Consider the following 23,852-nt stretch of genomic DNA (forward strand, 5'->3'; position numbering starts at 1 on the left):
TAAGCCCTGCGGATTGGCAAATTGAATAATAAGATCAATGGAAGAATATTACTTGTTATTTCTATTGTATATGTACGAAAAAGGTTTATGTCCAACAGCGCGCTTCTTACAACTGTAATGATGATTTAACAATAATACGCAATCGTCTTCATCTTAGCATAAGGTAGAATACTTTAGCTTTACTAGAAAGCATACGTGCTTATTAAAATATAACTAAGATTAGAACAACATAACACTACAGTAATTCTTTGGTCCTATAGTAATAAAATGTATAATTTCATAGTGTTGTCGATAAAATAAGTATTCGAATCTAGGAATATTTATTATGTTGGCTTGTAATTAACTATTATTTTCCAGTAAATTGATCCTATTACAATGTAAAGAACGCTTGCGATATTTTTGAATATTTTAACTGCACATATGTTCCATAGTGTCTCGTGCGTACACTTTAGTATATACAAGCACTGCGACGTTACAGCTCGGCGGCATGTGTAATCTAAATTTAATATCAATCTAGATACATTTGGCATGTGCTCCAGTGGCTTTATTGTCTTACATTATTATGTCATTTTATGATAAATACAAAATTTATGAACTAGTTAGTTAATCACGTTTGATAGTCCAATCCTTCCTAAAAACGTAAGGCTACGATGTTATAACGAAGATAAATTAGAGAATACTTTAATACAACTAAAAGTAATTTAACGACAGGTCATCAGCGCTATTACCTGGTATAGCCATTTCTTAGTTTAATAAAGCTTGTTGGTGAAATTAAGTGACCTTCAGTTTCTGGAGGGGAGAGGAGAACAAAAGTAATCGGAGACGCTGCATGCAGGTCGCTTCCAACCAGCACTATTGGAGATCTATGGCGAAGACCTATGTCGAGTAGTGCATATCTTGCGGCCGAAGTGATGACGATATGTGGAATTTTTATAAATAATACACTTTATACATTCGATAAAACGTTATAAATAAAATATGTAATATTTTGCCTTGTTGGTTCAACGTAGAATATACCTGCCCCAATTCCTCGTGGTTGTCTGCCAGTTAGGCGATTATGGCAAACCTTGATTTCTAGCTACGGTAGCAGGCAGGTCAAATGTAGTCGTTCGGGCGGGAAGGTTGTTGAGTAGCGACCACGAGCTGGTAGACGCAACGTTGGTGGGCCCCCACTGAATGGACCAACGACATGGTCAAGGTTGCGAGAAGTTGCTCGATGCGAGTAGCTTTAGACCGCGTGAGCGCCTATCGGCTAATATAATCATGATGTATTCATCAAACAAGTCAAGAACACTACAAGAACTTTGTTGTTAAATCTTTCTTATAAATAAATTAAAACATGCGTACTGTACTTAATATAAATATAAAAAGAAAATATAATTCAGATATGAAACTTCTAAATAAATGAAGTTTCTTCTTTAAGTTCAATTATGAAAATGACATTAATTTTAAAATCTTATTCCTAGTTCGAAATTAAATTTTCCCTTTTCAGCCCCTTTTAAACATAGCTGGAAGTGGAAAATATCCATATTCATTATGTCAATGATGACATTCCTGTTTAGAAACTTCAAAAGACGGGGAACCGGAAATATTTTATCAAAATTTTGTTATTACCCTGTTGACACGACCCCCTGTCGCTCCCACTGCGCCTAAGTCTGTATCTGTGTACAACGTGGTGAAAGCATCTTTCTCTTTAGGTAAAGGCCGCTGTTTAATACTCGTAAAATCTTTGCTCTGATGGTCTTTTAATATTTAATTTCCTTTTAAGGGCTATAATTCTTGCAGGCCCTTTTATTAAGCTCACTTTATCTCTTAGAGAAAAATTAAACGTAGATACAGCACTTTTCGTAAAATATTTTCTTTTGTGACAAAAATATTTAATTGGTTTGTTAATATTAAAGAACATAAAAGCTTTGCGAGGTCAAAGAATAAATTACAACAATTCAATACTTTGGAGATTCACTCCGGATTAAATATCATTAATATTTATTCACAGTTATTTCTCCGCTAACAGCGATCATATAACTGTATGCTAATAACTGACTGCCATATAATATAGGACTTTATATATATAGAGCTGTATACACGATAACATTCGCTTAAGTCAAAAGAAATTAACAATTAGTGAACATAATTGACTATTTTTAGAGTTGTTAAAAAAAATGTTTAGACGAATTTAAGTCTTGTGACATCCTTATTAATTCTAATTCTGAATCCTCGCCAGAAATATTTGAACTCATTTCGAATAAGAGGCTTTTACGTGAACTAAAAAAGAAAAAGACTTTTATAGTGATCCACTTAAAAATGAATTGGACGTAAAAAAAATTGTCGTAATTATTACTCTAGACCATCTTTCTGCTGGAATGAAATGGTCAAATCCTACTGGGTAAAGCCCTGTGGATATCTTTTAGGCCTGTTTTTAAAACTACGGGAAAGCTTCGGAATACTACCGTTGCCTAAACAGCGCTTGCATCGTGTTGAAGTTTTCTGTAGTTTCCCACATTCACCGTAATTCACAACACTCTGGGAACCCATCGTGTCCTATATACGGAAGATCACCCCAAAATCACAGAGTTCATTCAATCCCAAGCTTGGTTATAGGGATTGTAAGAGGGTATCGTGTAACTTCTCCCTTCCGGCTACAAAATGAGGAGCTCTGATATTTTCTGCTTCTCCCTTTCTGTAGCCGCTGTTTCTTCCAGTTCTGTATTGCATTGCGTAGTAATGCGTGTCAACTAACAATTTAAATTTTGTGTTGGGTATCTCGTGTTGTAAATTATTGAATAGCGCCGAGTATTATTACGGAATATCAAACGATTTAGTGAAATCTCTATTTTAACGAATAATTTAAATATTAACGTCACAGTGGCCATCAAAATAGTTCTCACGCGCTCCCAACGACACCAGCGTAAAAATACCATTTCATTTGTAGTTGAACAGAACAGAATTGAAAACCCGATGTTTCGTCATTAACAACAAAAAGAGAGATTACTTAAAAACTACCAAAAACATATTGGAAATAAGTTGCCCCCAGCCACAAAGAATCGAAACTTATTCTGAGAATCTAGAGGGTTATTATTTTTCATCGTTAATGGTTTTACTTTGAAATTTGTAGGTATCAAAATACTGTTGTCTGTCATAATCAATTTTAGAAATCCGACACCGGGGATTTCAACAAGATTTATATGGAATAAAACATACAAATCTTCCATGTAATCGGATTTGTAGAATATGATAAGAAGTAAGTAAGTAAGGAAGTTCTTAACCTAGACATAAATTTATTGAACAAATGCGATTATAAAAAAAATAGCACCAATGCTGACGCGCATCAGAATTTAAAGTTTTTCAAAGCACTCTATGGTGACACGGACATTGTGTTTGCTAGAATTGAAGACTGGACATGTATTATAACGAATAATATATAAACTCTTCTTGAATTATATAGATTTATGTATCCCGTTAATACCTAATGGGGCATTATATATTATTATAATAGATAAGTAATTAATGCAGCATTTATCGTCATCATCATTTCAGCTGTAGGTCGCATACTGCCTGATAGGTCTTCCCGTTACGTTTCCAATTAGAGCGGGTGGAAGCGACCTGCATGTGTAACAATAATAATAGGATAGATTATGTAGGCTTTGTACTCTTTATTTAAAATCAAGTTTGAATAACTTTGGGCAAAATATAACAAACAGTTGTACGATTTATATAACCTTTTGTAACTTTCCTCATATTCCGGCGAGTTGTTGTTAGAAATTGTGTATACATTCAATATTTTCGTGTCTTTGTTCAGGTATCAATTATTCCTGCAATTAAAGCAAGATGTCCTGCGTGGCCGATTGCCCGTCGGCTTCGATCTCGCCGCCGAGCTGGCCGCATATGTATTACAATGTAAGTACTTTGTCTTCGCGTAACTTATCCGATAAATGAACTGCTATTTTTCTGCCGGTGAATTGTTGGCAGAGCTTTGTCGGAGAAATGACTCTCATTTTAAGTTAAGTGTTCTCTGTACACAAAGCCTTTGTTGTAAAAAATAGCTAATTGAAGAGATTATTAGGTATTCGCTCCGTTGAAATTAAGGAAGTTTATAGGTGGTTATCGATTTAATTTTTTTACATTTATTATATTGAAATTTATATTAAATTGATAGTATATATATTCAAATGTACGGTGTACTTACGGTGATTATAGCAAAACGTTTTAAGTATTAAAATTAAATTCCTAATTTTTAGAAATTTACTGATTTGTATCTGTACACTTTCCTAATTTTTTTTAATCCACTTTAAGACTTTGAAAAACAGCAATTTTCTTTATTTTCCGACTTAAACTTTTTTTTAAATATGTGAGCAATATGTAATTCTTAGGTTTAAATAAATGTCGATGTAGCTTTATGTTTTTCGAAAGCCTTTTGTATTCAAAATTTAACATATGTTCCTATCATAATTGAATCGTATTGTTTTATTCTGGAATGCAGGTTAGATTATTGTGCATATCGTTGGCTTGTTCTAACGGAGGGTGTATCTAGTTTTTTCGCAGCAATTTTTCCTATTCCACGGTTTTTTCGTAAATGGACTGCCAAAGTTCATAGAACCCACAAGTGCCAACGATGTCAATTACGAGATGTCACTTCGTTATTTTCCGACGTGCGATGTAGTGGGTGCTTTGAAATTTCAACTTCGATGCTGCTTATACTTTCAACCTACAGATAAATGTAACACAAACAATTGAATGTTCAATTTCTAAAATGTTTCTATAATTTGAAAATTTTAAATAATAAATAATAGCATACATCAACCAGTCAGAACTCTTCGTGATGGTTTTTTTATGGCTCCCGTTGTTGGGAGCCTCTCGTACCCCCTATCTGGTGTGGGACAGGGACTTTTTGTTTACATTTATTTTATTTTTTCACTTTTTTTTTTATTTTTTTTTTTCTTTCTCTTCTTTCATACTTCATATTATCTGTCGATCATTTCTTTCTCTCCACAATTCCACTATCTTTCTTTTTCTCTCTGTATCGCCTTTCATTCATTCCTCATTACTTTTACATTTTCTTATGTTCTATATCACATTTTTTACTTATATTCTATTTTTATTCTATATCACATTACTTTATTTTTCTTTTATTTTATGTTTGTGTTATTTGTTTACAATTTTTTACTTTTTTAGTCTTTATTTTTATCTATTGCTTTTCCTATAATTTTTTTACAGAGGTGAATTTTTTAGTTTTTTCGTCGCATAGGTTATGCAGCTATGGTTTCCTCCCTACGTGATGGTTTACAATTTTCCCCTCTCTATGAGGAAGCTTATGCTTCAATTGTGAATGTGTTAATAACATAACTTTGTTCTTTTATTAATTAGGTTATTAAAGTATGCTTACAACATGCATGATCTATACAAAACATATTAAAAAAAAAAAGTTATTTAATATTCTATAATTGTTTCTATATTTCAAAATTCTACACAACTTTACCCGAAAATATGCAAGAAAAAACTATTTTAGAGCGCTTACAAAGTTTACATTTTATTTTACTCCCAAATAAAAGATTTATTAGTCTGATATTTTTAGAGTACCATGTCAATTTTTTTTACTAAAAAATTTCAACTTATAAACCATCGAGAATGATATCGAAAAAGTTACATTCTATTTACAACATTGTATAACACAAATGTTCGATACACGCTATGGAATCACAATAATTGAACGCCGCGAGGCTTGGAACATGAGGACATTGACTCAACGCTACAGGCATTGTGAACTAATTCTGTATTACCTTTGTCAATTTCCGTGTAATATTATTGTATAAGCAACGGTTAATTAAAATACTTGTAATATTGTACTATTTTGTTACATTTATACAATGTTCTCAGATTTATTAACTTAGTTATGATAGTTTGTTTATTATAACATCTCTAGTAATGTCAAAGCTTCTACAAATGCAGTTGTTCGTTATCGTCGTTTCTGCCACTTAACTCTTGCAGTGGCATGGCATGAGCCTCTCCCAAAGATATCTAAGAGAAGATAGCCGTCATGCTTAGCAGAGAGGGTTGTCGATCGCAGTGTAGTATAATGGTACTCAGAGGACTCTGCTGACCATCCTCTGGAATTTTGTTCATGAGCAGTGGCAATCGTATGTAATTAATGCACAAGTAACAAGTGTGAACCAAATGAGATTGTATCTAGGAATCCAACCCGCGACCTACGATCGAAAGTCTCAGTCTTCTACCGGTGGGCTATCACTGCACAAGCGTGGTAGCTAATTATTGTCACGAGTACCTTGTTCACCGAGCCTTGAAATACTCGTAAACGAAAAAGTGGTTACAATAGCGTAAATTACATTTTTGTTATATAAACGATTTATGACTGAACGCTCCAATAAAAGTCATCTTTATCATCTCTGCCAAAGACTTTCGTGGAAGAGCGTTCAACGCTACGCTTACCAGTCCATGGTCTCTGCTGTAGAACCTTAAGACCATAGTTAAAATAACCAAAAACAATAAAGGAACCATGGATAATATTTAAAAAGACACTGTATTTCACGTTTTTTTAATTAACTTAAATAAAACTCTATTAGTAAACTTAAAAATTGTAATAAAACAAGTTTAATTTAATTAAAAATAAGCAAAGCTGAAAAGGAACAAGTTAATAAATTTGAAAGAGAATTGCTTTAGAAAATTGTAAGCCTAAGAAGCGTGTTCTCTATCTACAATCCGTTCAATTGGCCACATTGTCCCGAGCATGCTATCGAGTCTTATTCAATTCCGTCAGCACAAGCATTTGTTGAAACCATCTTAAAGAACTCACATTCTCTGATAAAGAAATACTGTTCTTTATTTGTGAACAAAAACATTTGTCCACTTTTATCTTTTATTATTTTATAATTGGACTTTGTCACGAAAACAAGATCTAACCCGCACTTACAATAATTGAAAAAAAGGGTTTTTGATATGAAAACTTAAAAGGAGTAAGTGCAGTTTTGTCAATTATAGTTTATGCGTCATATGCGATCTGAATAATTAACAAAAAGCCAAAATTAACTGATATGGATTTGTTTCAAAATCATGTTATCGAGCTACTGAGATGTCAAGGACTGAGTGAAGACGAAGACCAAAGACCGGAAAGCGTAGAACATCCACCAAAAATAAAGAGAAGACTTTGTTAAATCATCGGAAGACAGTGGATGAAGGCCGCTTCAAACTAATCTTATTTAAAATGTATGGGGAAGGTTATTATGTCTAAGAGTGAACTGTGGCTGAAATAATGACAATAATGATAATATGGAGCAGGTATCGTCGAGTGTCAATAAATTTATAATCAATAGATTCGGATCCAATGATTCTGTTTGATAGGGATTTTAAAGTACAATTTTTAATAACGTTAAACTAGTTCTCACTTGTCTCTTTAATTATATAATCAGATAAGACTGATACCAATCAAAACCCAAACGATAAAATTGTCTAATAATGTAATAAATTGTGAATTAATTTAAAATTTATTTAAAAATTTACTCGGTATGTAGTTTTCTTTTAAGTCTGATCACGTATTTCAAAATCATAATTCACTAATTAACCATTAAAATTTTAAATTAGGAAAAAAATGTAAGTTTTAATTAAAATTATAGATGTTGACATCACATGCAAGAAAATAAATGTAATAATGTATTTAGTGTTCTATTTACTTGTATCAATTTTATAAATATAGTAATATCAACTGTACTCTGTTATCAGAGTAATTTTAAACTTAATATAATAACTAGTTAAAAAAGAGATGCTATCAATTGAGTTCTCCGAGAGATAAATGAGCCATCAACGACGAGCTGTCGTTTGCATCTAATCTTACTTACATAAACGACCCTTACAAGTTTGGGGAATCCATAATAAACAAAATGTTTCTGAAAAGCTTGTCCCAAAAGTCAAGTAGGGTTAAGATTAATCTTAATAACTAGCTTTCTTATTTAATTAAAAATTCTTTTCATCTTTTCATGCAAAAATTTATTATTCAACTATTTCTTTTTTCATCATGCGATAACTACATCAGTATACAAAGCCTGCTTGAACTTTTTTCCTTTTATTTTTGAACCCAGCGGCCGAAGTTTTGTGGTTTTGAGTTCAATAAATAAAATAATAATACATCAATTAATATTAAAAATATTACAAAAATCGCGAGTCAAAGTAAAATTGCTGCAATGCTAAGGATTGAAACTATTGAATTCGCCTAAAGTACGCTTTGCTACCAGCTGCTCGTATTTTAGATGGCAGCATATTTCAAAGCATGATTGAACGTGCGGTAAAAGAATTGTAGAGGAAGTTAGTTTGCCAAAGAGGTATGCGAAGGGTAAAGCTAGTATCAGGGCGGAGAAGCGTTCATGAAAGGTACTCCGATATTGAAATGTGAAATTCAAATATTCAGAGGCAAAGAATTCATGTACATGTTATCATAAAAACTGGACAGTATCCTCATGGATTTGTAGTAGTTCTGTGACGGACAAATAATTTGATATAAATAGCAACATGTCTTTTTTTAAAAAAAGCTAATGTCATTGTAAACCAGTGGAATAGTAATCAATGTATAGTGCGAAAAAAATAAGCGAAATTTTATTGTGGAAATATATCAGGTATTTAAGCTTAGTACAGTAGTTCTAGCTGTTGCATAGTTAGTAAGAAACAGCGACTTAAAGTAGCTGAAAGCTGTCACCGTTAATCATGATATAATGCAATGGAATGTAACTTTTTTCTACATAAAAGTACTAGTTAGTGCTTAAGGAAATGTTGTTAAAACCTTTAGATTTTTTTTGAATAAAATGACATTAAAACATATTTATCACTACATAATCCTAAAAATAAAATAAATTTCTAACAAACCTTTTAATTTAACCTGAATATTATTATGTAATGTGATAAGTAATATGGTTAAAAAAATGGACATGATAAGTAAGAAGTAGGAAATAACTATAAAGTTTTGGTTATATAAGTTTTTAGGTTACTTCTTCTTCTTCTTCTTCCTTCCCTTTTCCCTTTATTTGGGGTCGGGTCTCCTTATCAATTTGCGCCAGGCCACTCTATCCTGGGTTGTCCCTGCAACAAGTAGAAGGGTTTCCAGTTCCTTTCTGATATTAGACCACCACGTAGCTTTTGGACGCCCTTGGGAATTCTGGGAGGCTTAAGGCAGTTTTTACCACGTGGTTATAAGTTTTTAGGTTACAATTATTAAAAATTAAAAAGGAAGCAAAGATTACATGATGGCTATATAAAATAAAATATGAGGATTTTAAAAATGTACTACACCAAAAAGAATAGTCAATATGCTCAATGCTTCCTTTATCTGAGTACAGATGGTATTCATACACTCTCATGAGAATAAGTTGTGTGTAAAAAAGAATATTTTCCTCCGATAATACTGAAGTAACTAAGGAAATGAAAAATAATATGGTAGTGTAAATGATCAAGGATAGAGATGTCAAACATGAACAAAAATGACAAACGGGTTTCTGTCTACGTAAGATAAAATGTCTTGCTTAGTGTCTGTGCACTTATTAGCACTGCCTAGGACGAATAACGGTACTTTTAGCATGAAAGGATTTATGATAGCACTCCTTCATCAGATTAACAATTTTTATTCAACGTTAGATTCAAACAAATTCTTACAATACTATTGAAATCATGCTGCATTTAGTTAGTAGTAGAAGTAGTAGTTAAAAATAAATAAAATCCTTTTATTTATTTTTAACTACTACTTCTTTATTTATGTGTTGATCGGTTCATTAAAAATAATAAACAAGTTTGAATGTATCTCGGAATAACGGTAATACGTAGACGACCAACAGTCAATCTAGCCGTTAGGACCATAAAAAAAAAATTCCATAAAAGTCGCTAAAATTTACTTTCATTTCGTTACGTATAATGTTCATGTCTACATCAGAATCATCTAGTTCTAAATAAAGAAGTCAACTCGTCGTGTCTCGACACCGATTTCATGTTAAATCGTGAGCTACATTTGAATGCTTAAAAACCGATGTGCTCTTAATCTTGCTGTATGCAAAATACGCTGCCTTTAAACTATTTTTAAGACAGCGGCACCACAACATTAATAATAACTATTTTAATAGGCCGAGCTACGCAAATTTCTTACAGGAAAAGAAATAATTTTAGCCTGAATATATGGGAACTAATTTAGGTCTAATAGAATCAGGCGTTACCTCGCAGAAGTCCATCTTAACTAAGAAAAGGAATAATTGTTTAACGCACGTGCAGTTATCAGCGGGCTGGCGGGCGGTGCACTTCATTGCACGACTATTGCTGCATATCGGAAGTAGCTATATATTAGTCTCTTTCTGAGACATAACGTTTTACACTGGATTCTCTAGGTATGCCATTATCTTTAATTTTATAATTAGTGAGGTAGTTACTTCTTGTAACTTTTTCAATAATATTCACGTATTTAGTAAAAGATAAGTTGAAAAAAGGATTTCGAGTTGTAATATGTTATTCCTATCCACATCACCTTAGTTTTATTTAAACCCCAATATTGGCAGAATTTTTTAAATTACAAAAGCTTAAAGCACTTAGTTACCGCAGCGATGTAATGAGTGCGACTCTACTATAAATGGCTTGAACTCCATGTTTTTTCGTTTTAAGAACACGAAAAGGTTCCTCATTCAAAATTAGTTCATGTTTTACTAGCCTAAATAAAATTCTTTATTTAACATAATGTGGATGTGAAGTTATATGCCAATTGAGTAATGAGTTTTTACGTATACACTTTGTAATGCGAATTAAATTTGAAATAAAATGGTCTTATACTAAATAAAATAGTTATGCAATGTCTCTAAAGTGTTTAAGGCATTCATAAATTCTAGGGTCCAGTTTAATAAACCTCGATAATTTAAAAAAAAAAAACTTGTTTCTTTTTTAATTTTATTAAAATACCGACGTACAATTAATAATTACCTAGTTGAAATATCTTATTTTTAAATTATTGTCATCTACTCGATTTAAATACAACTTGCAACTTGCATGCTTTAAACAATATTGTACAGTATTTCTTAACTTAAAATTATTTAAGTATAAATCACATTGAGCTTCTGTTACAAATTTATTTGATTAATTTTTTTTTCTCATTTTTCTTTTTTCTATATCTCTTATAATTATTTTCGTGAAACATTATAAAATTACTTCCACTATAGACGTACGTATCGTTAATGGAAAAAGTCCCTGTTATGGTGTAACACGGTAAGAATAGCATCACTCGTGAAACCTCTGGAGACACAGGCGCGGTGAGCCGTGCGAAATTATCGCAAGCCATTCGAACAAATGGGGTTCGTAACCGCGACCCGGCCGTAACAATTACAACAAACACAAAAAGATTTTATATAATAGCATATCTGCCACAGACTTAATTAATTTCAATGTAAATGTTTTTGTTAAAATAAATAAAAAGAATTGGAAGAAAATATGAGAAGTATTTTTTAATCTGCAGCTAAATTAAAGTTGGTTTCGTCGAAAAATCAATATACACAGTGATTGGTTATAGGTGTAAAAGCTTTAAAGGGGTGAATGGTCATATGCTACCAATTAATATACACAATATTTCCAAGAACTGACATGGTAAAATAAGTAGCATATCTTATGATGACAGTTTATGTACTGTAATATATAGTTCACAAGAGATCTCGTTTGAATGCGTTTCAAAGTACATAAGAAAGGAGAGTAATATAAAACATTTGAAATTTTCCGCTTTTTTGCATCCGAAATGATCCACCCTTATTACCTTATTTTTATGAGAAACGTCCCTGTTATAAAAACGTGCAATTTATTTAATTTTTCGGTGAACGTACCCGATCTTTTTATAAAAAGTAAAACTTAATGTTTATTAACGCAGCAAATAATTTTTCTCTTCAGAAATATTTTTATTTTTCATACAGTATATCTTAAAAAAAACGTAATTTGTCTCTTCTCGTCGCTTAATCTAAAAAAACTAAAAACACGTTTCAGCAAGCAACGAAGCCTATTTGTCACTGTTGGATATCATCTATTTTAAGGGTCCGCTTCAACAGTCGTTTTCTGTATCGAGGTATCTCGAACCCGGACAATGGCTCGTCCTTCGAAACAAGTTAGTGTCGAGTTACTTACAATATTAATCAACTGTATCATACAAAATGGCATTCGATTTATATAAATTATTTTTTATATACACTCCTATAAATTATCTTCGATACATGAAAGAGTGTTTTATGGCGAGCATTCAAAAAGAAAACCAATTACTTTTGTTAACGAAATATGTTTTACTCCGTCTTTCACCGTAAAAGCAAAATATACCTCTGAAATTGCGATTTGTCGGTATGAATTAAAATTAATCGTGTAGCTGTCGGCTTAACGACACCGGTGGCTCGATCCCGTTGATTTGAAGGTGAATCACCTGATAGAATCACAGCCTCTGTTCTCTCTGGCGACGTTTGTACTTGTGTGTCCTATTAATGTTAAATTGATTTATGAAATGCATTAAACTAATCACACGAAATAGTCTTTGGGTTCTGGAGTGATTGTCCACAAACAGTCAAGCGCAGCTTAAGACATCACAAGATGGATAGATGACATTGATAAAGTCGGAAGACGCCGGATCCAGTCAGCTTCCAACCTGCCTTATTGGAAATTAAGTAAATAAGGAATGGGCAGGCTTTTATGTCCAGCAGTCGGCTACTAGGCCTTTGGGTGAAATGATAATGATAAATTATAACAGAGTATGAACTTTTTTTTATAAGTACACAATCAAAAATGTTAATTACTTTATGTGTCTAGTTTATTCAAAATTATAATCATTGTTTCCATTGAATTAGTAAAAAACATTCAATTTTCAAATTATTGTTTTCTTTTTCATTACTTCTCTCTTTAAAAATAATAATTCATGCAGAGTGTCCAAAGAATAATTACTTGTAGAGTAAAGTACCTTATTAGATTGTCTTCAAGAGAACATCAATCATATTCTTTGATGTTTGAAGTTAAAATTTGGTATTAGATAACTCTATTTATCTATATTACGACAATATTATGTCGTTTTATAACCCGTAACCTTTTATAAATATAGAAATTCAATAACGTGAGCTCACATGAGTGAGTTAACAATTTTGAAATGGATGTCGCTTTCAGAAAACTGATTCAAATATAAATGCATCGTAGAATTGATATTTCCTTTCTATGAACCACCTCTCACTCGGTACCGCAATGGAGCGTACCAGATGTTGCGATTTCCGAGGACCAAAACGATATACGATGGGAAATGGCTGTCTGCCACCGTTTATTTTACCAGTTTTTCTAAGCTCACTGCCGATGTTGATAATAAATACTTCCTTTCGTGTCTCGTCGTACGTCTGGTGTTCGATCTCCTATTGATTACGATACGAGTTGTGATTTGTGAACTGTGTATTTAAAGTACGGTGCTATTGGTATATTAGTTTAATTTAACATTAGAAAAGCGTAATAAAACATGTTGCAAAAAATTTAGGATACTAAATTTAATATTTTTCATCATAATTTAGACTGAACGTCGATTCATTGATTTTTAATGCGAAAAAGTTAACTTATGTTACTCATTTAATTCAAAATATCTGATAAATTACATTTTAATGTTATAATTATATCTGTGCAGAATATTTCTTTCTATTTTCACACATTATTGTGTACTTGTCATGTTTGGGTTTTTAAACATTAATTTTTTATTTAAGGTTCCTATATATTTGATTTACTTATTATACATCAACACATAAATTAAAAAAAAGTCAGATAATTTAAGCAAAGGATGAAGCACGAAGGGCGGTTTAATCATAACGGATATCTTCCATAAAACTTTTATGCTACTGTGTTTTATGTATATTTTGACAAAAATTATAGTCAACGGTACAGAAGTAACTAATATACTAAGTAGTAAACTTATGTAATAATTTATCCTAAATATAAATAAAAAAAATTAATTAACTATGTTGGTGTACAATAATTTCTAAATAAATACTTGTGTTTATTAATAATCATTACACACATTTCTTATGGAATATACTGTAGCGATTTAATCGTTTTTTTATTTCAAAATTTTATATTTAACAGAAATAATGAAAAAAATATTATTATATAAAAAGTATTGTTCCGTTTAATCAAATATATTTATATTTTTAAAATCGTTCTGATGAGAACTTCCTCCATATGTTTTAAATTAAAAAAGTGAAATGAAAGAAGTATATCAAGATTTTTGACATATTAAAATACAATATCGACAGGAAAACACAAATTAATTTTGACTTTTCTCAAATGATACCTACAAATAATTTAAAATGTTATACTAGTGTTTATTGTAATATCCAACAATAAATTATCCCAACTATTCACGTAAAGTACGCATTATAATTCTATTTGATGAAACATAAATAATTGTAATCCATCTGTAAGTAATTGCCGTTGGTATAAGCTACATATGGCTTTGCTTGTGATATTTTAGGCCGTTGGTTACGACCCGAATCTAGTTTGTTTATTACACGAGAATGTGAACGTAACCATTTTATTTTTATCCTGCGTTGGAATCTCATTAATAAACTTAGTACGACAGTGCTTCTTTCAAAGGAAATTTATGTTTCGTTTGTTTCTGCTCTTATAATAAATTAGAAAAAAACATGATACTTCTTAAACTAACCTGTAGTCGATTTACGTGAAATTTGTACGATAAATTTGGAAAAGGAATTATATCAAGTTAATTTAGTGCAGTCTTATCAATTAGTTATTGTTAGCGTCGTATTTTTAAGCTTTGAAGACAATACTACAGTTTAATGTGCACTTTTAATTCAATTTTCAAAAATCATTTATTTCACACTTTGCAATTTGTGTTTGTTTAACTTGTTTGTTTTATGATTTTTGAGTAAAATAATTAACGAGTGTGCATTATTATAACTAACTTTTTAGCGATTAGTATAACTCTGCAGAAACGGAACAGGTACAGCTGTTGGGACTATTTTTAAATAATAATCTTAAACTATCAATCTTTTCTAGCCCACGCAGATAGGGATTTCGCCTAATGTATAAGTGACGCCTTCTCATTAACAACGTAATACCAAAGATTTTTAAAAATAAAAATTCTGAATCAATAGACCTTCAGTATGGAGAAGGGTATGATGATATTAGTCCAGTATTTTCACTAGCTACGAACCGTTATAAACAAAACTTACTAATGCGTGTATAAATTAAACGTGAATGTAATAGGATAGGCAGAGGCACAACTTCACAGTGCATAACTAATACAAGAACTCCAATCTCTAGCCTATTTTAATTTGTTTTTTAAACTTTATACATATTCTTATATGTAGCTGAGTTGGGCGACTACGACCCAAGGAGACATGGACCGGGATATGTATCGGAATTCCGTTTGCTGTCCCATCAGACGCCTGAACTTGAGTCGCGAGCAGTTGAGATTCATAGAACACTGACGTAAGTAAATACACCATAATTAGTTTACTTGTATTCTATAAATATTCTTGTTATTTCCTGTTTTATAGTAGTTATTTTCCCTTGTCCCATCTCTTATTGTTCGCAAAATGTAATTATGTAAAAATCTAGAGCGTAAGATCGATAGATTGTAGGGCGCTAATAGCCGTTAAACTTAAAAATAAGAAATACAAAAATTAGAACGTTATTCAAGCATTATATTTTAATCAACAGGTATGGTAAATGGTACAATGTAAACAAATGCGTAATTCGCGTAACGGATCACGTCAGATTTTTATAACCAATATTAAAATGAAAGTTCATAAATTATTTGTTCAATTTATCCTCCCGAGACGAAAATCATGAAATGAAGAATTTTCGCTGCAATTTAATGCAGCTAAAAGTCCTACTCGGCTCGGAAACGAAACGTCGCCACCTTTCTCGTTTAATTGAATGAATTTTTCAGTATGCAAAGATGCAGACCGCAACGGAGAGAGCCACAAAGACGCAATTACATGCAAATTACGTATACCTACCTATTTACCGGCAATTCAGCGCCGTGGCTAGTTTGCTGCCGCTGACTGTTCATTGTTATGTTCTATTATGTGATAAACGTCATTACTTCATTAAATCCAGCATTAATAACCTAACGGACAGTTATATTGTTTGGATATTCCTTTTCAAGCGCTTACGAAAAAGCAAAATACGACAACTTCTCACGCTTCTACCTTATACGAAAGATAAATTGAGATATCAAGTTTAAATGTTTCGCACCTACATTTTCGACTCTTCTCTTTTCAACATTTTCAACTCTCTCAGTAACAGTATTGTATTTGATTTATTCACAAATAAGACAATATTCAGTTTTTGTGTCATTGAAGACTAACAGCGTTTATTGGTTTTGTTGCAGCGGTATCTCTCCAGCACAAGCCGAGTTAAGTTACTTAGATAAGGTAAAATGGTTGGATATGTACGGTGTAGATCTTCACCCGGTATTGGTAAGTGGGGTCAGAGTGAAATCATTTAATTTAATGAAGCTTAAACATTTCTCTAAGAGGTTGTATTTCTGTAATATAGGGCGAAGATAGCGTGGAGTATTTTTTGGGATTGGCGCCAAGTGGCCTATTGCTGTTACGCGGGAAACATACGGTCGCTAACTACTACTGGCCGCGCGTTTCCAAACTTTACTACAGAGGACGATACTTCATGTTGCGCGTAGCCGATAAAAATGTAATGTATCTCGCATATTAACAATAGCCAAAATTATTACCCACTATTTAAGCGTTATGTTTACATTGTTGTTTATGCAATATTGGCCGTAGAAAATTTTTAAGATAGTTTTTTAAATATAAATCATGTTTTAGCAAGACATGTATGATATTAGCCCCTTTGACATGTTCACGGTCCCTCAACCATAGAGAGGGCCATGATCCTAATTTCTCTCCGAGATCAAATGAGGCGATCCGTAGACGTAAAAATTAGTCGACATAGTCAAGCGGACTGGCAACTTAAAGGAGCAGTGGGCAGAACACGAATCTCAAAGAAAAAATGGCTCCTAGGACCTTGAGGTTCTAGGGTGAAGATCCGACAAGAGTAGTATAGAACGTCCACCCAGAAAGTAGACAGACGGCATTGTTAAATTTGTCGGACGGCGTTGTGAGTTTGTCGAATTGCACAGGGTGTTGGACGCGTGACTGCCAGCAGTGGACGTCTTATGGCTGAAATGATAACAAAGCAAGAGAACGGAGCAGATGATTGTAGTGAGCAAGTCAATAACATTAAACAAATAAATAGATCTTTTTATACACCGCTACTTTTTGAAAGATTAGAAAATAACAATTTTATTTCAATTGAAATCAGACATTAACGTGAAATTGTATGTATTTTTCTATGTCCACGACCACCCCATTATGTTTAATTCAATTTTTTCACTCGACATTTGCAATTAGAAAACCAAATATTAAGTAATACAAAATTCTTGATACAGCAATTTACAAGTTTTATATTTTTTACCCGATCTGTTATTGACCGCTTGTTACAACAATTAGTAAACAATATTAATATTTCTCGAAGCGCTTTTTGTAATACTGTCGTTTGATCTAAATACAGTCACAAAGGTTTTTTTTTTTCTTTACAAACGAAACGAAAAACAATACCAGTTGGATTTATTTTTGGATAGGTGTAGATTATACAATTTGCTATAAAATAAATGTATTCAGGAACATCAAATAAGATAAGTTATGCATTTTCCGGTAAATACTGTATAGATATTATCATTATCATCTGGTGAGCCGATAGACGCCCACTGCAAGCCTTAAGCCACGCCCATGGATCGGCCCGGTCTCCTACGACTTCCTGCGACCTTAGCTATGTTGTCGGTCTGTACTGTAGAAACAATTAATTTGTACACAAGTTTTCTTTCTGTTATGATTGTGTTATTTATAATTAGCTATTAAAAACAAAGTGTGATATGAATTAATGACACTGATTAAAATATTATTTTCTTCCGAATAAAAAGCACCATAAGACGTAATACTTGACCTGCTTTCGCGTTGAGATCGCAGCGGCTGATTGTGGAAGTCTTGTACAGCGCCGTAAGATAAAGTTCACCTTATGCCGTTTCCTTGAAAGACAGTCACAAGCAGGCAATTACAGATAAGTCCGAAGAACTAAGCGGCGTATTTACTGTGCGGCGGGTGCGCTCTGATAAGGAGACATTCCGACCGCAAACGCCTCGCGACTTTATCTGCGTGGTTTACACACTTCAAATAATCTTAAACTCGTGCCGTATACACTTTGTAAAAAAAGTTTTTTTAAATATTCTATTCTTATTTTAAATATAATTTCGGTTTAAAATAAATTACATAGAATTCGCGCAACATCATCCTGCTGCTGCTTGATTGTCACGTAAAATTGCGGGACATGGCATATAACTAAAAAACTCACACGGCGGAACCTATTCTTTAAACGGTGTCACCGCCTTATGCTCTTGGTAATTTCATCATAATCACTCATTGCAAGACATAGCCTTCCTCCAAAGATCATCACGATAAGTGGTCTTGCGCTGCCCACATCCAGCGACCTCCTGCGATATTTGCTATGTCGTCGGTCCAACGTGTGAGGAGCCTATCCACAGATCGTGGACGATACTCCAGAACATTCGGTTTCTCAAAAAGCCAAAGAGAGAGGTGAAGACTGTAATCGAGATTTCTTCACGAGATTAAATCAGGAATGAGATCCGTAGACGAGCGAAACAAGCATAGCCCAGCGAATTTACAAGTAGAAGTGGCAGTGAGCGGGTAACATAGTGTGCATTTTATAATATTTTTCGAATGTTTATCGACCTTTATGTTTTAGAATGAAGTTTTGACTTACGGGTTTGAATCCCCCACTCGGGCGGCGTGTCGTCATCTCTGGCGCTGCTGCTCCGACCACCACACATTCTTCCGTCTGCAACAAACCTCACCAGCGTCCGCTGATATGTTTGCTTTAGGATCCCGATTACGAAATAGGTACCATCATATCTTTTATGTTCTATAAAATATAATAAAACCTATTAAACAATACAACTATGTACAAAATTCAATAATTTAATTAAATAGGTTAGAATAATGTTCCTATGTCCATGATTGAACACTAATTGTAGTGAACAAGAAAGTAATGACTCTTATAAGTGTTCTATTTATACCATAAACTCATATACGAATATTAATTAAAAGTCAACAACACTCGAAAATCACACAATTGCTTAACATTCCTGAACTAAAAATTTATTTAGAACCTTAATCGGTAACGTCGATGTCAATAAAATAATTAAACGTATTTAATTTATTTACATATTTATAAACATTTTTATATCAAACATAGACTTAAGAATATGACTCCGAAAAATTAATGACAGTTTTTTTATTAATTATCTAAATTAACTATAGTTTTTATAAAAACCAAGATATTTATTTAATGGTATTACATGGCTCTATATTCTCTATGAATCTTATTACGTCAGTATAATAATCACCAAAATTATATGTTACGGCTATAAAGTCTTTCGTCACTTCAGCAAATATTAAGAAGCTTTTACTTGTAGTAATCTCATTTTGTGCAATGTATTGGTTGCCACAGTTGCCTTTTACTATGAAAGCTATCCCTTACTGTATTACATCTTACTTGTACCTTAGCTTACCGCATCTAAGCTCAGATTTACGACCGTGTAATATATTATTCGCAGGCTGTTCTCGCTGTGCCAATAGTTCGATGTAATTCATTGGAGATCATGATTTATAACATCATCGCTATATGTGATAAAAATTAGTTGATAACAACATTTCTCTGATGAATCTTCTAGGATGTAAATATTTGTATTTATAATTTATTTAAATAAAGAACATTATTTATTGATAAAAAATTGTAAATTATATTCACATTACTCAGTTATTCATCTTTATTTCGTTTAAAGAATACGTAATACTTAATATTTCATTGAACAATTGTTTATTTTCTTTCGTAGAATTATATAATCTTGTTTAATTAACAAAAACAGATATCAGAAGTAAAATATATATTCTTAAGAAATAATAATATTTAATTATCACAGCGGCAAAGGAACAAGGACCCGAGCCCCGCCCGCCTTCACAAGGACTCCTTCGAGGCGTATATCACGACCTCCTTCCTCCTATTCCTCATTAATGGATGGTAAATGTTATTTCTATCTATTATGATTTGTGACAATTACATAAAAACATTTTAATAACATTCATGGTTTCTTTTAGTACCAAAGCTAGAAGACTTGAGAATAAAAGACTGTCCTCCTGAAGTAAAACAACCTACCTCAGTAAACAGGCCTAATTCGTAAGTTAGATTTTTTATTATTATAATTTTTATAAAAAATCCTTTAGTTTAGCATTATTATATACTTAATAATTAGCGCTTCTTTTAACATTGAAATAAGCATTTTTATTTTTCCATTGTTGATGTGAAACAATGATATCTCACAATGATTCTGTATTCACTAATGAGATCGAAAAATCTGTGCGAAAAATCACTTTTACATTGTAAATGACTTCCTAGAAAATAGCACACCTGGGCAATGGTACTTTCGCCTTTAAGCTATTTTACGTTAATTAAAAAGGTAATTGTGTTTTAAAAAAATATATTCCTTTTGAGTAAACCTATTCTCAGGTCTGAGGCATAAATCCATATATATAAACAATTCATCCGAACAGATATAGTAGATAACTTGATGTTAACTATAGATGTAATCCATCGTATGTCGGAAAAAAATTTCGTTTGAATTTATACAGTATAAGCGGCGAAGCAATCGGTTGCGAGACGGGCGGCTCGCCGCGCTCGACGCGCTCGGCGCCCGCGCGGCGCGGTCTGTACTCCGCGTCTCCGACCGCCACGCGGCCGCCGCCCGCGCCGCGACACCGCTCCGCCTCCGTCGACTCGCAAAGCTCCAACGACTCCAGATCCAATCGCAAGTCAGTGTTTCGACATACCAATCGATTAAACTCTTCACTTAATAGCTGAGTTGCAATCAAGAAATATTGTTCAGCTAATACAGTGATACCGAATTCGCTGTACCGCGTCTTGGGTATGCGCGGCGAGACAGAGGGAGTATCGACCGCTTCGTTCCGTCAGTCTGCTCTGTTGTGGCGCGGGAGCTGATGCTCACTTTTCCTCAACGTGCATCTAGCCGCGCTGTTCGACGGTTAATTTAACATTATATTCGTAGCAGTGTGTATTTCTGCAATAGCACTTGACTCGTGATGTAATGAGTGCTTTGGCTTTGATCGTCACTAAAACTATTCTTCGGCAACAGAAACCTACCAAATCGAGGTACGGCCTTCTTGAGTAGTAGCGTAATACATTCGAATTTCGATTCAAGAGTCAATAAAACCAGTATTACTAATGTGAACGACGATGAAGCGGATACCAATAGCCTCATACTAAATTTACTATAGGACTAGGATCTCGGAATAGTGTCTGGAATTATATCCAACGTGGATGGAAAATATTTATTAATTATTTTAAGTGGATAGAACTTCTACCCAAAAAGTCGGAGAAGTTGTATACAGGCCGCCACTTAACGGTCCTGTTGGAAATATTTGGGAGATGACTGTGTCTTGCAGTGGACGTCATACAACTTGAATGATGGGATGTAGTGTGGGATGGTGATTTTATGCGAAAGGCGCTTTGCAGGCACCGACACCGGTCGCGCCGCCAGCAGTCGGACGCGGAGAGCGAGCTATCGCGTGGCTCGGGCCGCTCGGGTCGCTCGGGCCGCCGCCATCGCCGCCACCGCTCGCGACACAAACACGACTCAGGTTCCGAGCGCGACGACTCGCAGCCCGACACCAAGTACGCGCTTTGCTTTTGTTCTTTATTTCATTACTAATATCCTAGCCTAATTTCCCACCGCCAAAAATTCGACTCGACATAGTACTCTCCTCTTCATTAAGCGTTTCGCAATTTTACAATCTATCGTCTGACAGCCCTATTTTAAAGCTTAGATAATTTTAAAAGAAAGTAAGCCTTTTTATTGATTGATATCGCTGTTCTCGAGTTTTGCGCCTAGCAACGATTTCAGTATTTCATTATTATTTTTCTAGATTATGCTTTATGACTATGCTTAGAGAACTTAATGTCAATTGTAATATAACAATTCATTTTCAAGGTTTATTATAACTTAAAAAGTTTAACTTTATTTCGTGATAATTGAGAGACATTTCACGACAATATTTTGTAATGTTGATAATGTTGTACAGAGTTGCCCACAATATTTACTAATTTTAGGAAGCCTAGAGTGGAACGTAGTTAGGCTTGAAATAAATAAAATTTATTTCTATTGCTGAAATGAATTTCCTCCGGGACACTTTTCTTCTCATTATTATAGATTGCACATATATTTTTAATAAATATGTACCATTATAAACAAAGGTTTTATTACAGAGAGTATGAGCTGGTAGATTCTGAATCACAGTGGAAGGAGGTGTTAAGACAGACGAATGCAGGGAGTGGTGTACAGGTAAATGATTAATTTTTATTTTTTTTCTCTCCAAATAAATTTTGTTATCTGTGTAATTTTTTTAAGGTTGCAAACGTTCGCCGGTCACAAATGGAGCCGGAAACTGGAACACATCGCTCTTCTCATAGACCAAGGAGGCATAGAAAACACAGGTACATACTGTACTATTTACAAAAATTATAGTTAGTAATTATTTAATGTTATTAACATTTTATTATCTTAGGTCCAGGTCGGGTTCACCCAGTGAAAAAAAATGGCTGCCGAGTGAATTAAAGCAACATCTGGAATATTCGCTGGTCGACACTGCTGGAATGACAGAGGAGCAACTAAAAGAAATTCCGTATACGGTGGTTCAAACAAGCCACGTACGCCAAACGAAACTCCGCACCTCATCTAAGCATAGACAGTAAATTTTCCTTTAGTTATTTTTTTATAACACATTTCTATCTATTTATTTATTTTATTGGAATGTACAGTGACAAAATAATCCTAAAGATAAAAATAAATAACTATTTACTAATTATAAGTTACACTACTAACTATAAGTACCCGTCTGTAGAAAAAAAAAAAGTGTAACAGAAGAAAGTAGGGCTGGCTACTTGGATACAACTATTTAGAAAAACATACACATAGGTCGCAACATACAGCACCATACAATGTAATCGAATAGAGTATTATACTTTAAACAGCTAGAGAATCAAAACCTTGTCAGTATCTATGTACATACTCGTTACGATATCTCTCGAAATATAAGGCTTAGGTACATGAAACTTAATAGGAATATCCGTTTCACCAAGTACCTGTGAGGGTGAATGAGAGGGTGTACATGAAATTCGTATAGACGTGAGACAGCTAGTAACATATATAAATGCGTTGATTTGTACGTCAATGTTTTTTTAAATGTATGTTTGCTTACAATAAGTTCATTAATAATGTAACAGAAATACAATAGGTTATTAAAAGTAGACGTGCATAGATCATGCAATTATAATTTGATAAGGAAATGATTAAACTTTTTGTTTAGAGGTGAACACGGATCATTATCTAGGAGGGAGAAAAACACGACTTCACACGTGAAAAGTACGCATGATGTTCACAGTCAAGGATCCTTGAGGTCTAGTTCCAGTACTCTGAGTACACATAGGAACAACGATAAGCATGGAAGGTTTGTTTGAATTTTAAAATATAAGCTTTTGATATGTCGTTTGAAGTTACTATTAAAATTTCTTTACTTTGTATCTCATTAAAAGAAATTAGTATGTGCGTCGCACATTTTATATTTTAGTTTAAATTATGTTGTTAATTATTAATTTTTTTCAGTCTAACCAAAAGCTTATAGCAAGAAAAGTTTTTATTTACAACT

General features: G+C 33.2%; 1 protein-coding gene across 2 annotated transcripts in view; it reads left to right on the forward strand.

The window, feature by feature from the left end:
- LOC137926549 (band 4.1-like protein 4) overlaps window positions 1-23,852 on the forward strand; it is a 59,789-nt gene that overhangs the window by 30,217 nt on the left and 5,720 nt on the right. For both annotated transcript variants that reach the window (XM_068770184.1, XM_068770183.1), the window contains exons 5-17: window positions 3,800-3,897; window positions 15,345-15,465; window positions 16,373-16,460; window positions 16,540-16,692; window positions 18,820-18,974; window positions 20,057-20,154; window positions 20,232-20,310; window positions 20,763-20,942; window positions 21,664-21,822; window positions 22,414-22,489; window positions 22,556-22,641; window positions 22,713-22,895; window positions 23,514-23,654. In XM_068770184.1, coding sequence (XP_068626285.1) covers window positions 3,800-3,897; window positions 15,345-15,465; window positions 16,373-16,460; window positions 16,540-16,692; window positions 18,820-18,974; window positions 20,057-20,154; window positions 20,232-20,310; window positions 20,763-20,942; window positions 21,664-21,822; window positions 22,414-22,489; window positions 22,556-22,641; window positions 22,713-22,895; window positions 23,514-23,654 — 1,617 coding nt within the window. The remainder of the gene's footprint in view (window positions 1-3,799; window positions 3,898-15,344; window positions 15,466-16,372; window positions 16,461-16,539; window positions 16,693-18,819; window positions 18,975-20,056; window positions 20,155-20,231; window positions 20,311-20,762; window positions 20,943-21,663; window positions 21,823-22,413; window positions 22,490-22,555; window positions 22,642-22,712; window positions 22,896-23,513; window positions 23,655-23,852) is intronic.

This window comes from Battus philenor, unplaced genomic scaffold, assembly GCF_028537555.1.
Source record: "Battus philenor isolate CCGP_79_NKW_IND1 unplaced genomic scaffold, ilBatPhil1.0.hap1 SCAF_3, whole genome shotgun sequence".
NCBI lineage: Eukaryota > Metazoa > Arthropoda > Insecta > Lepidoptera > Papilionidae > Battus > Battus philenor.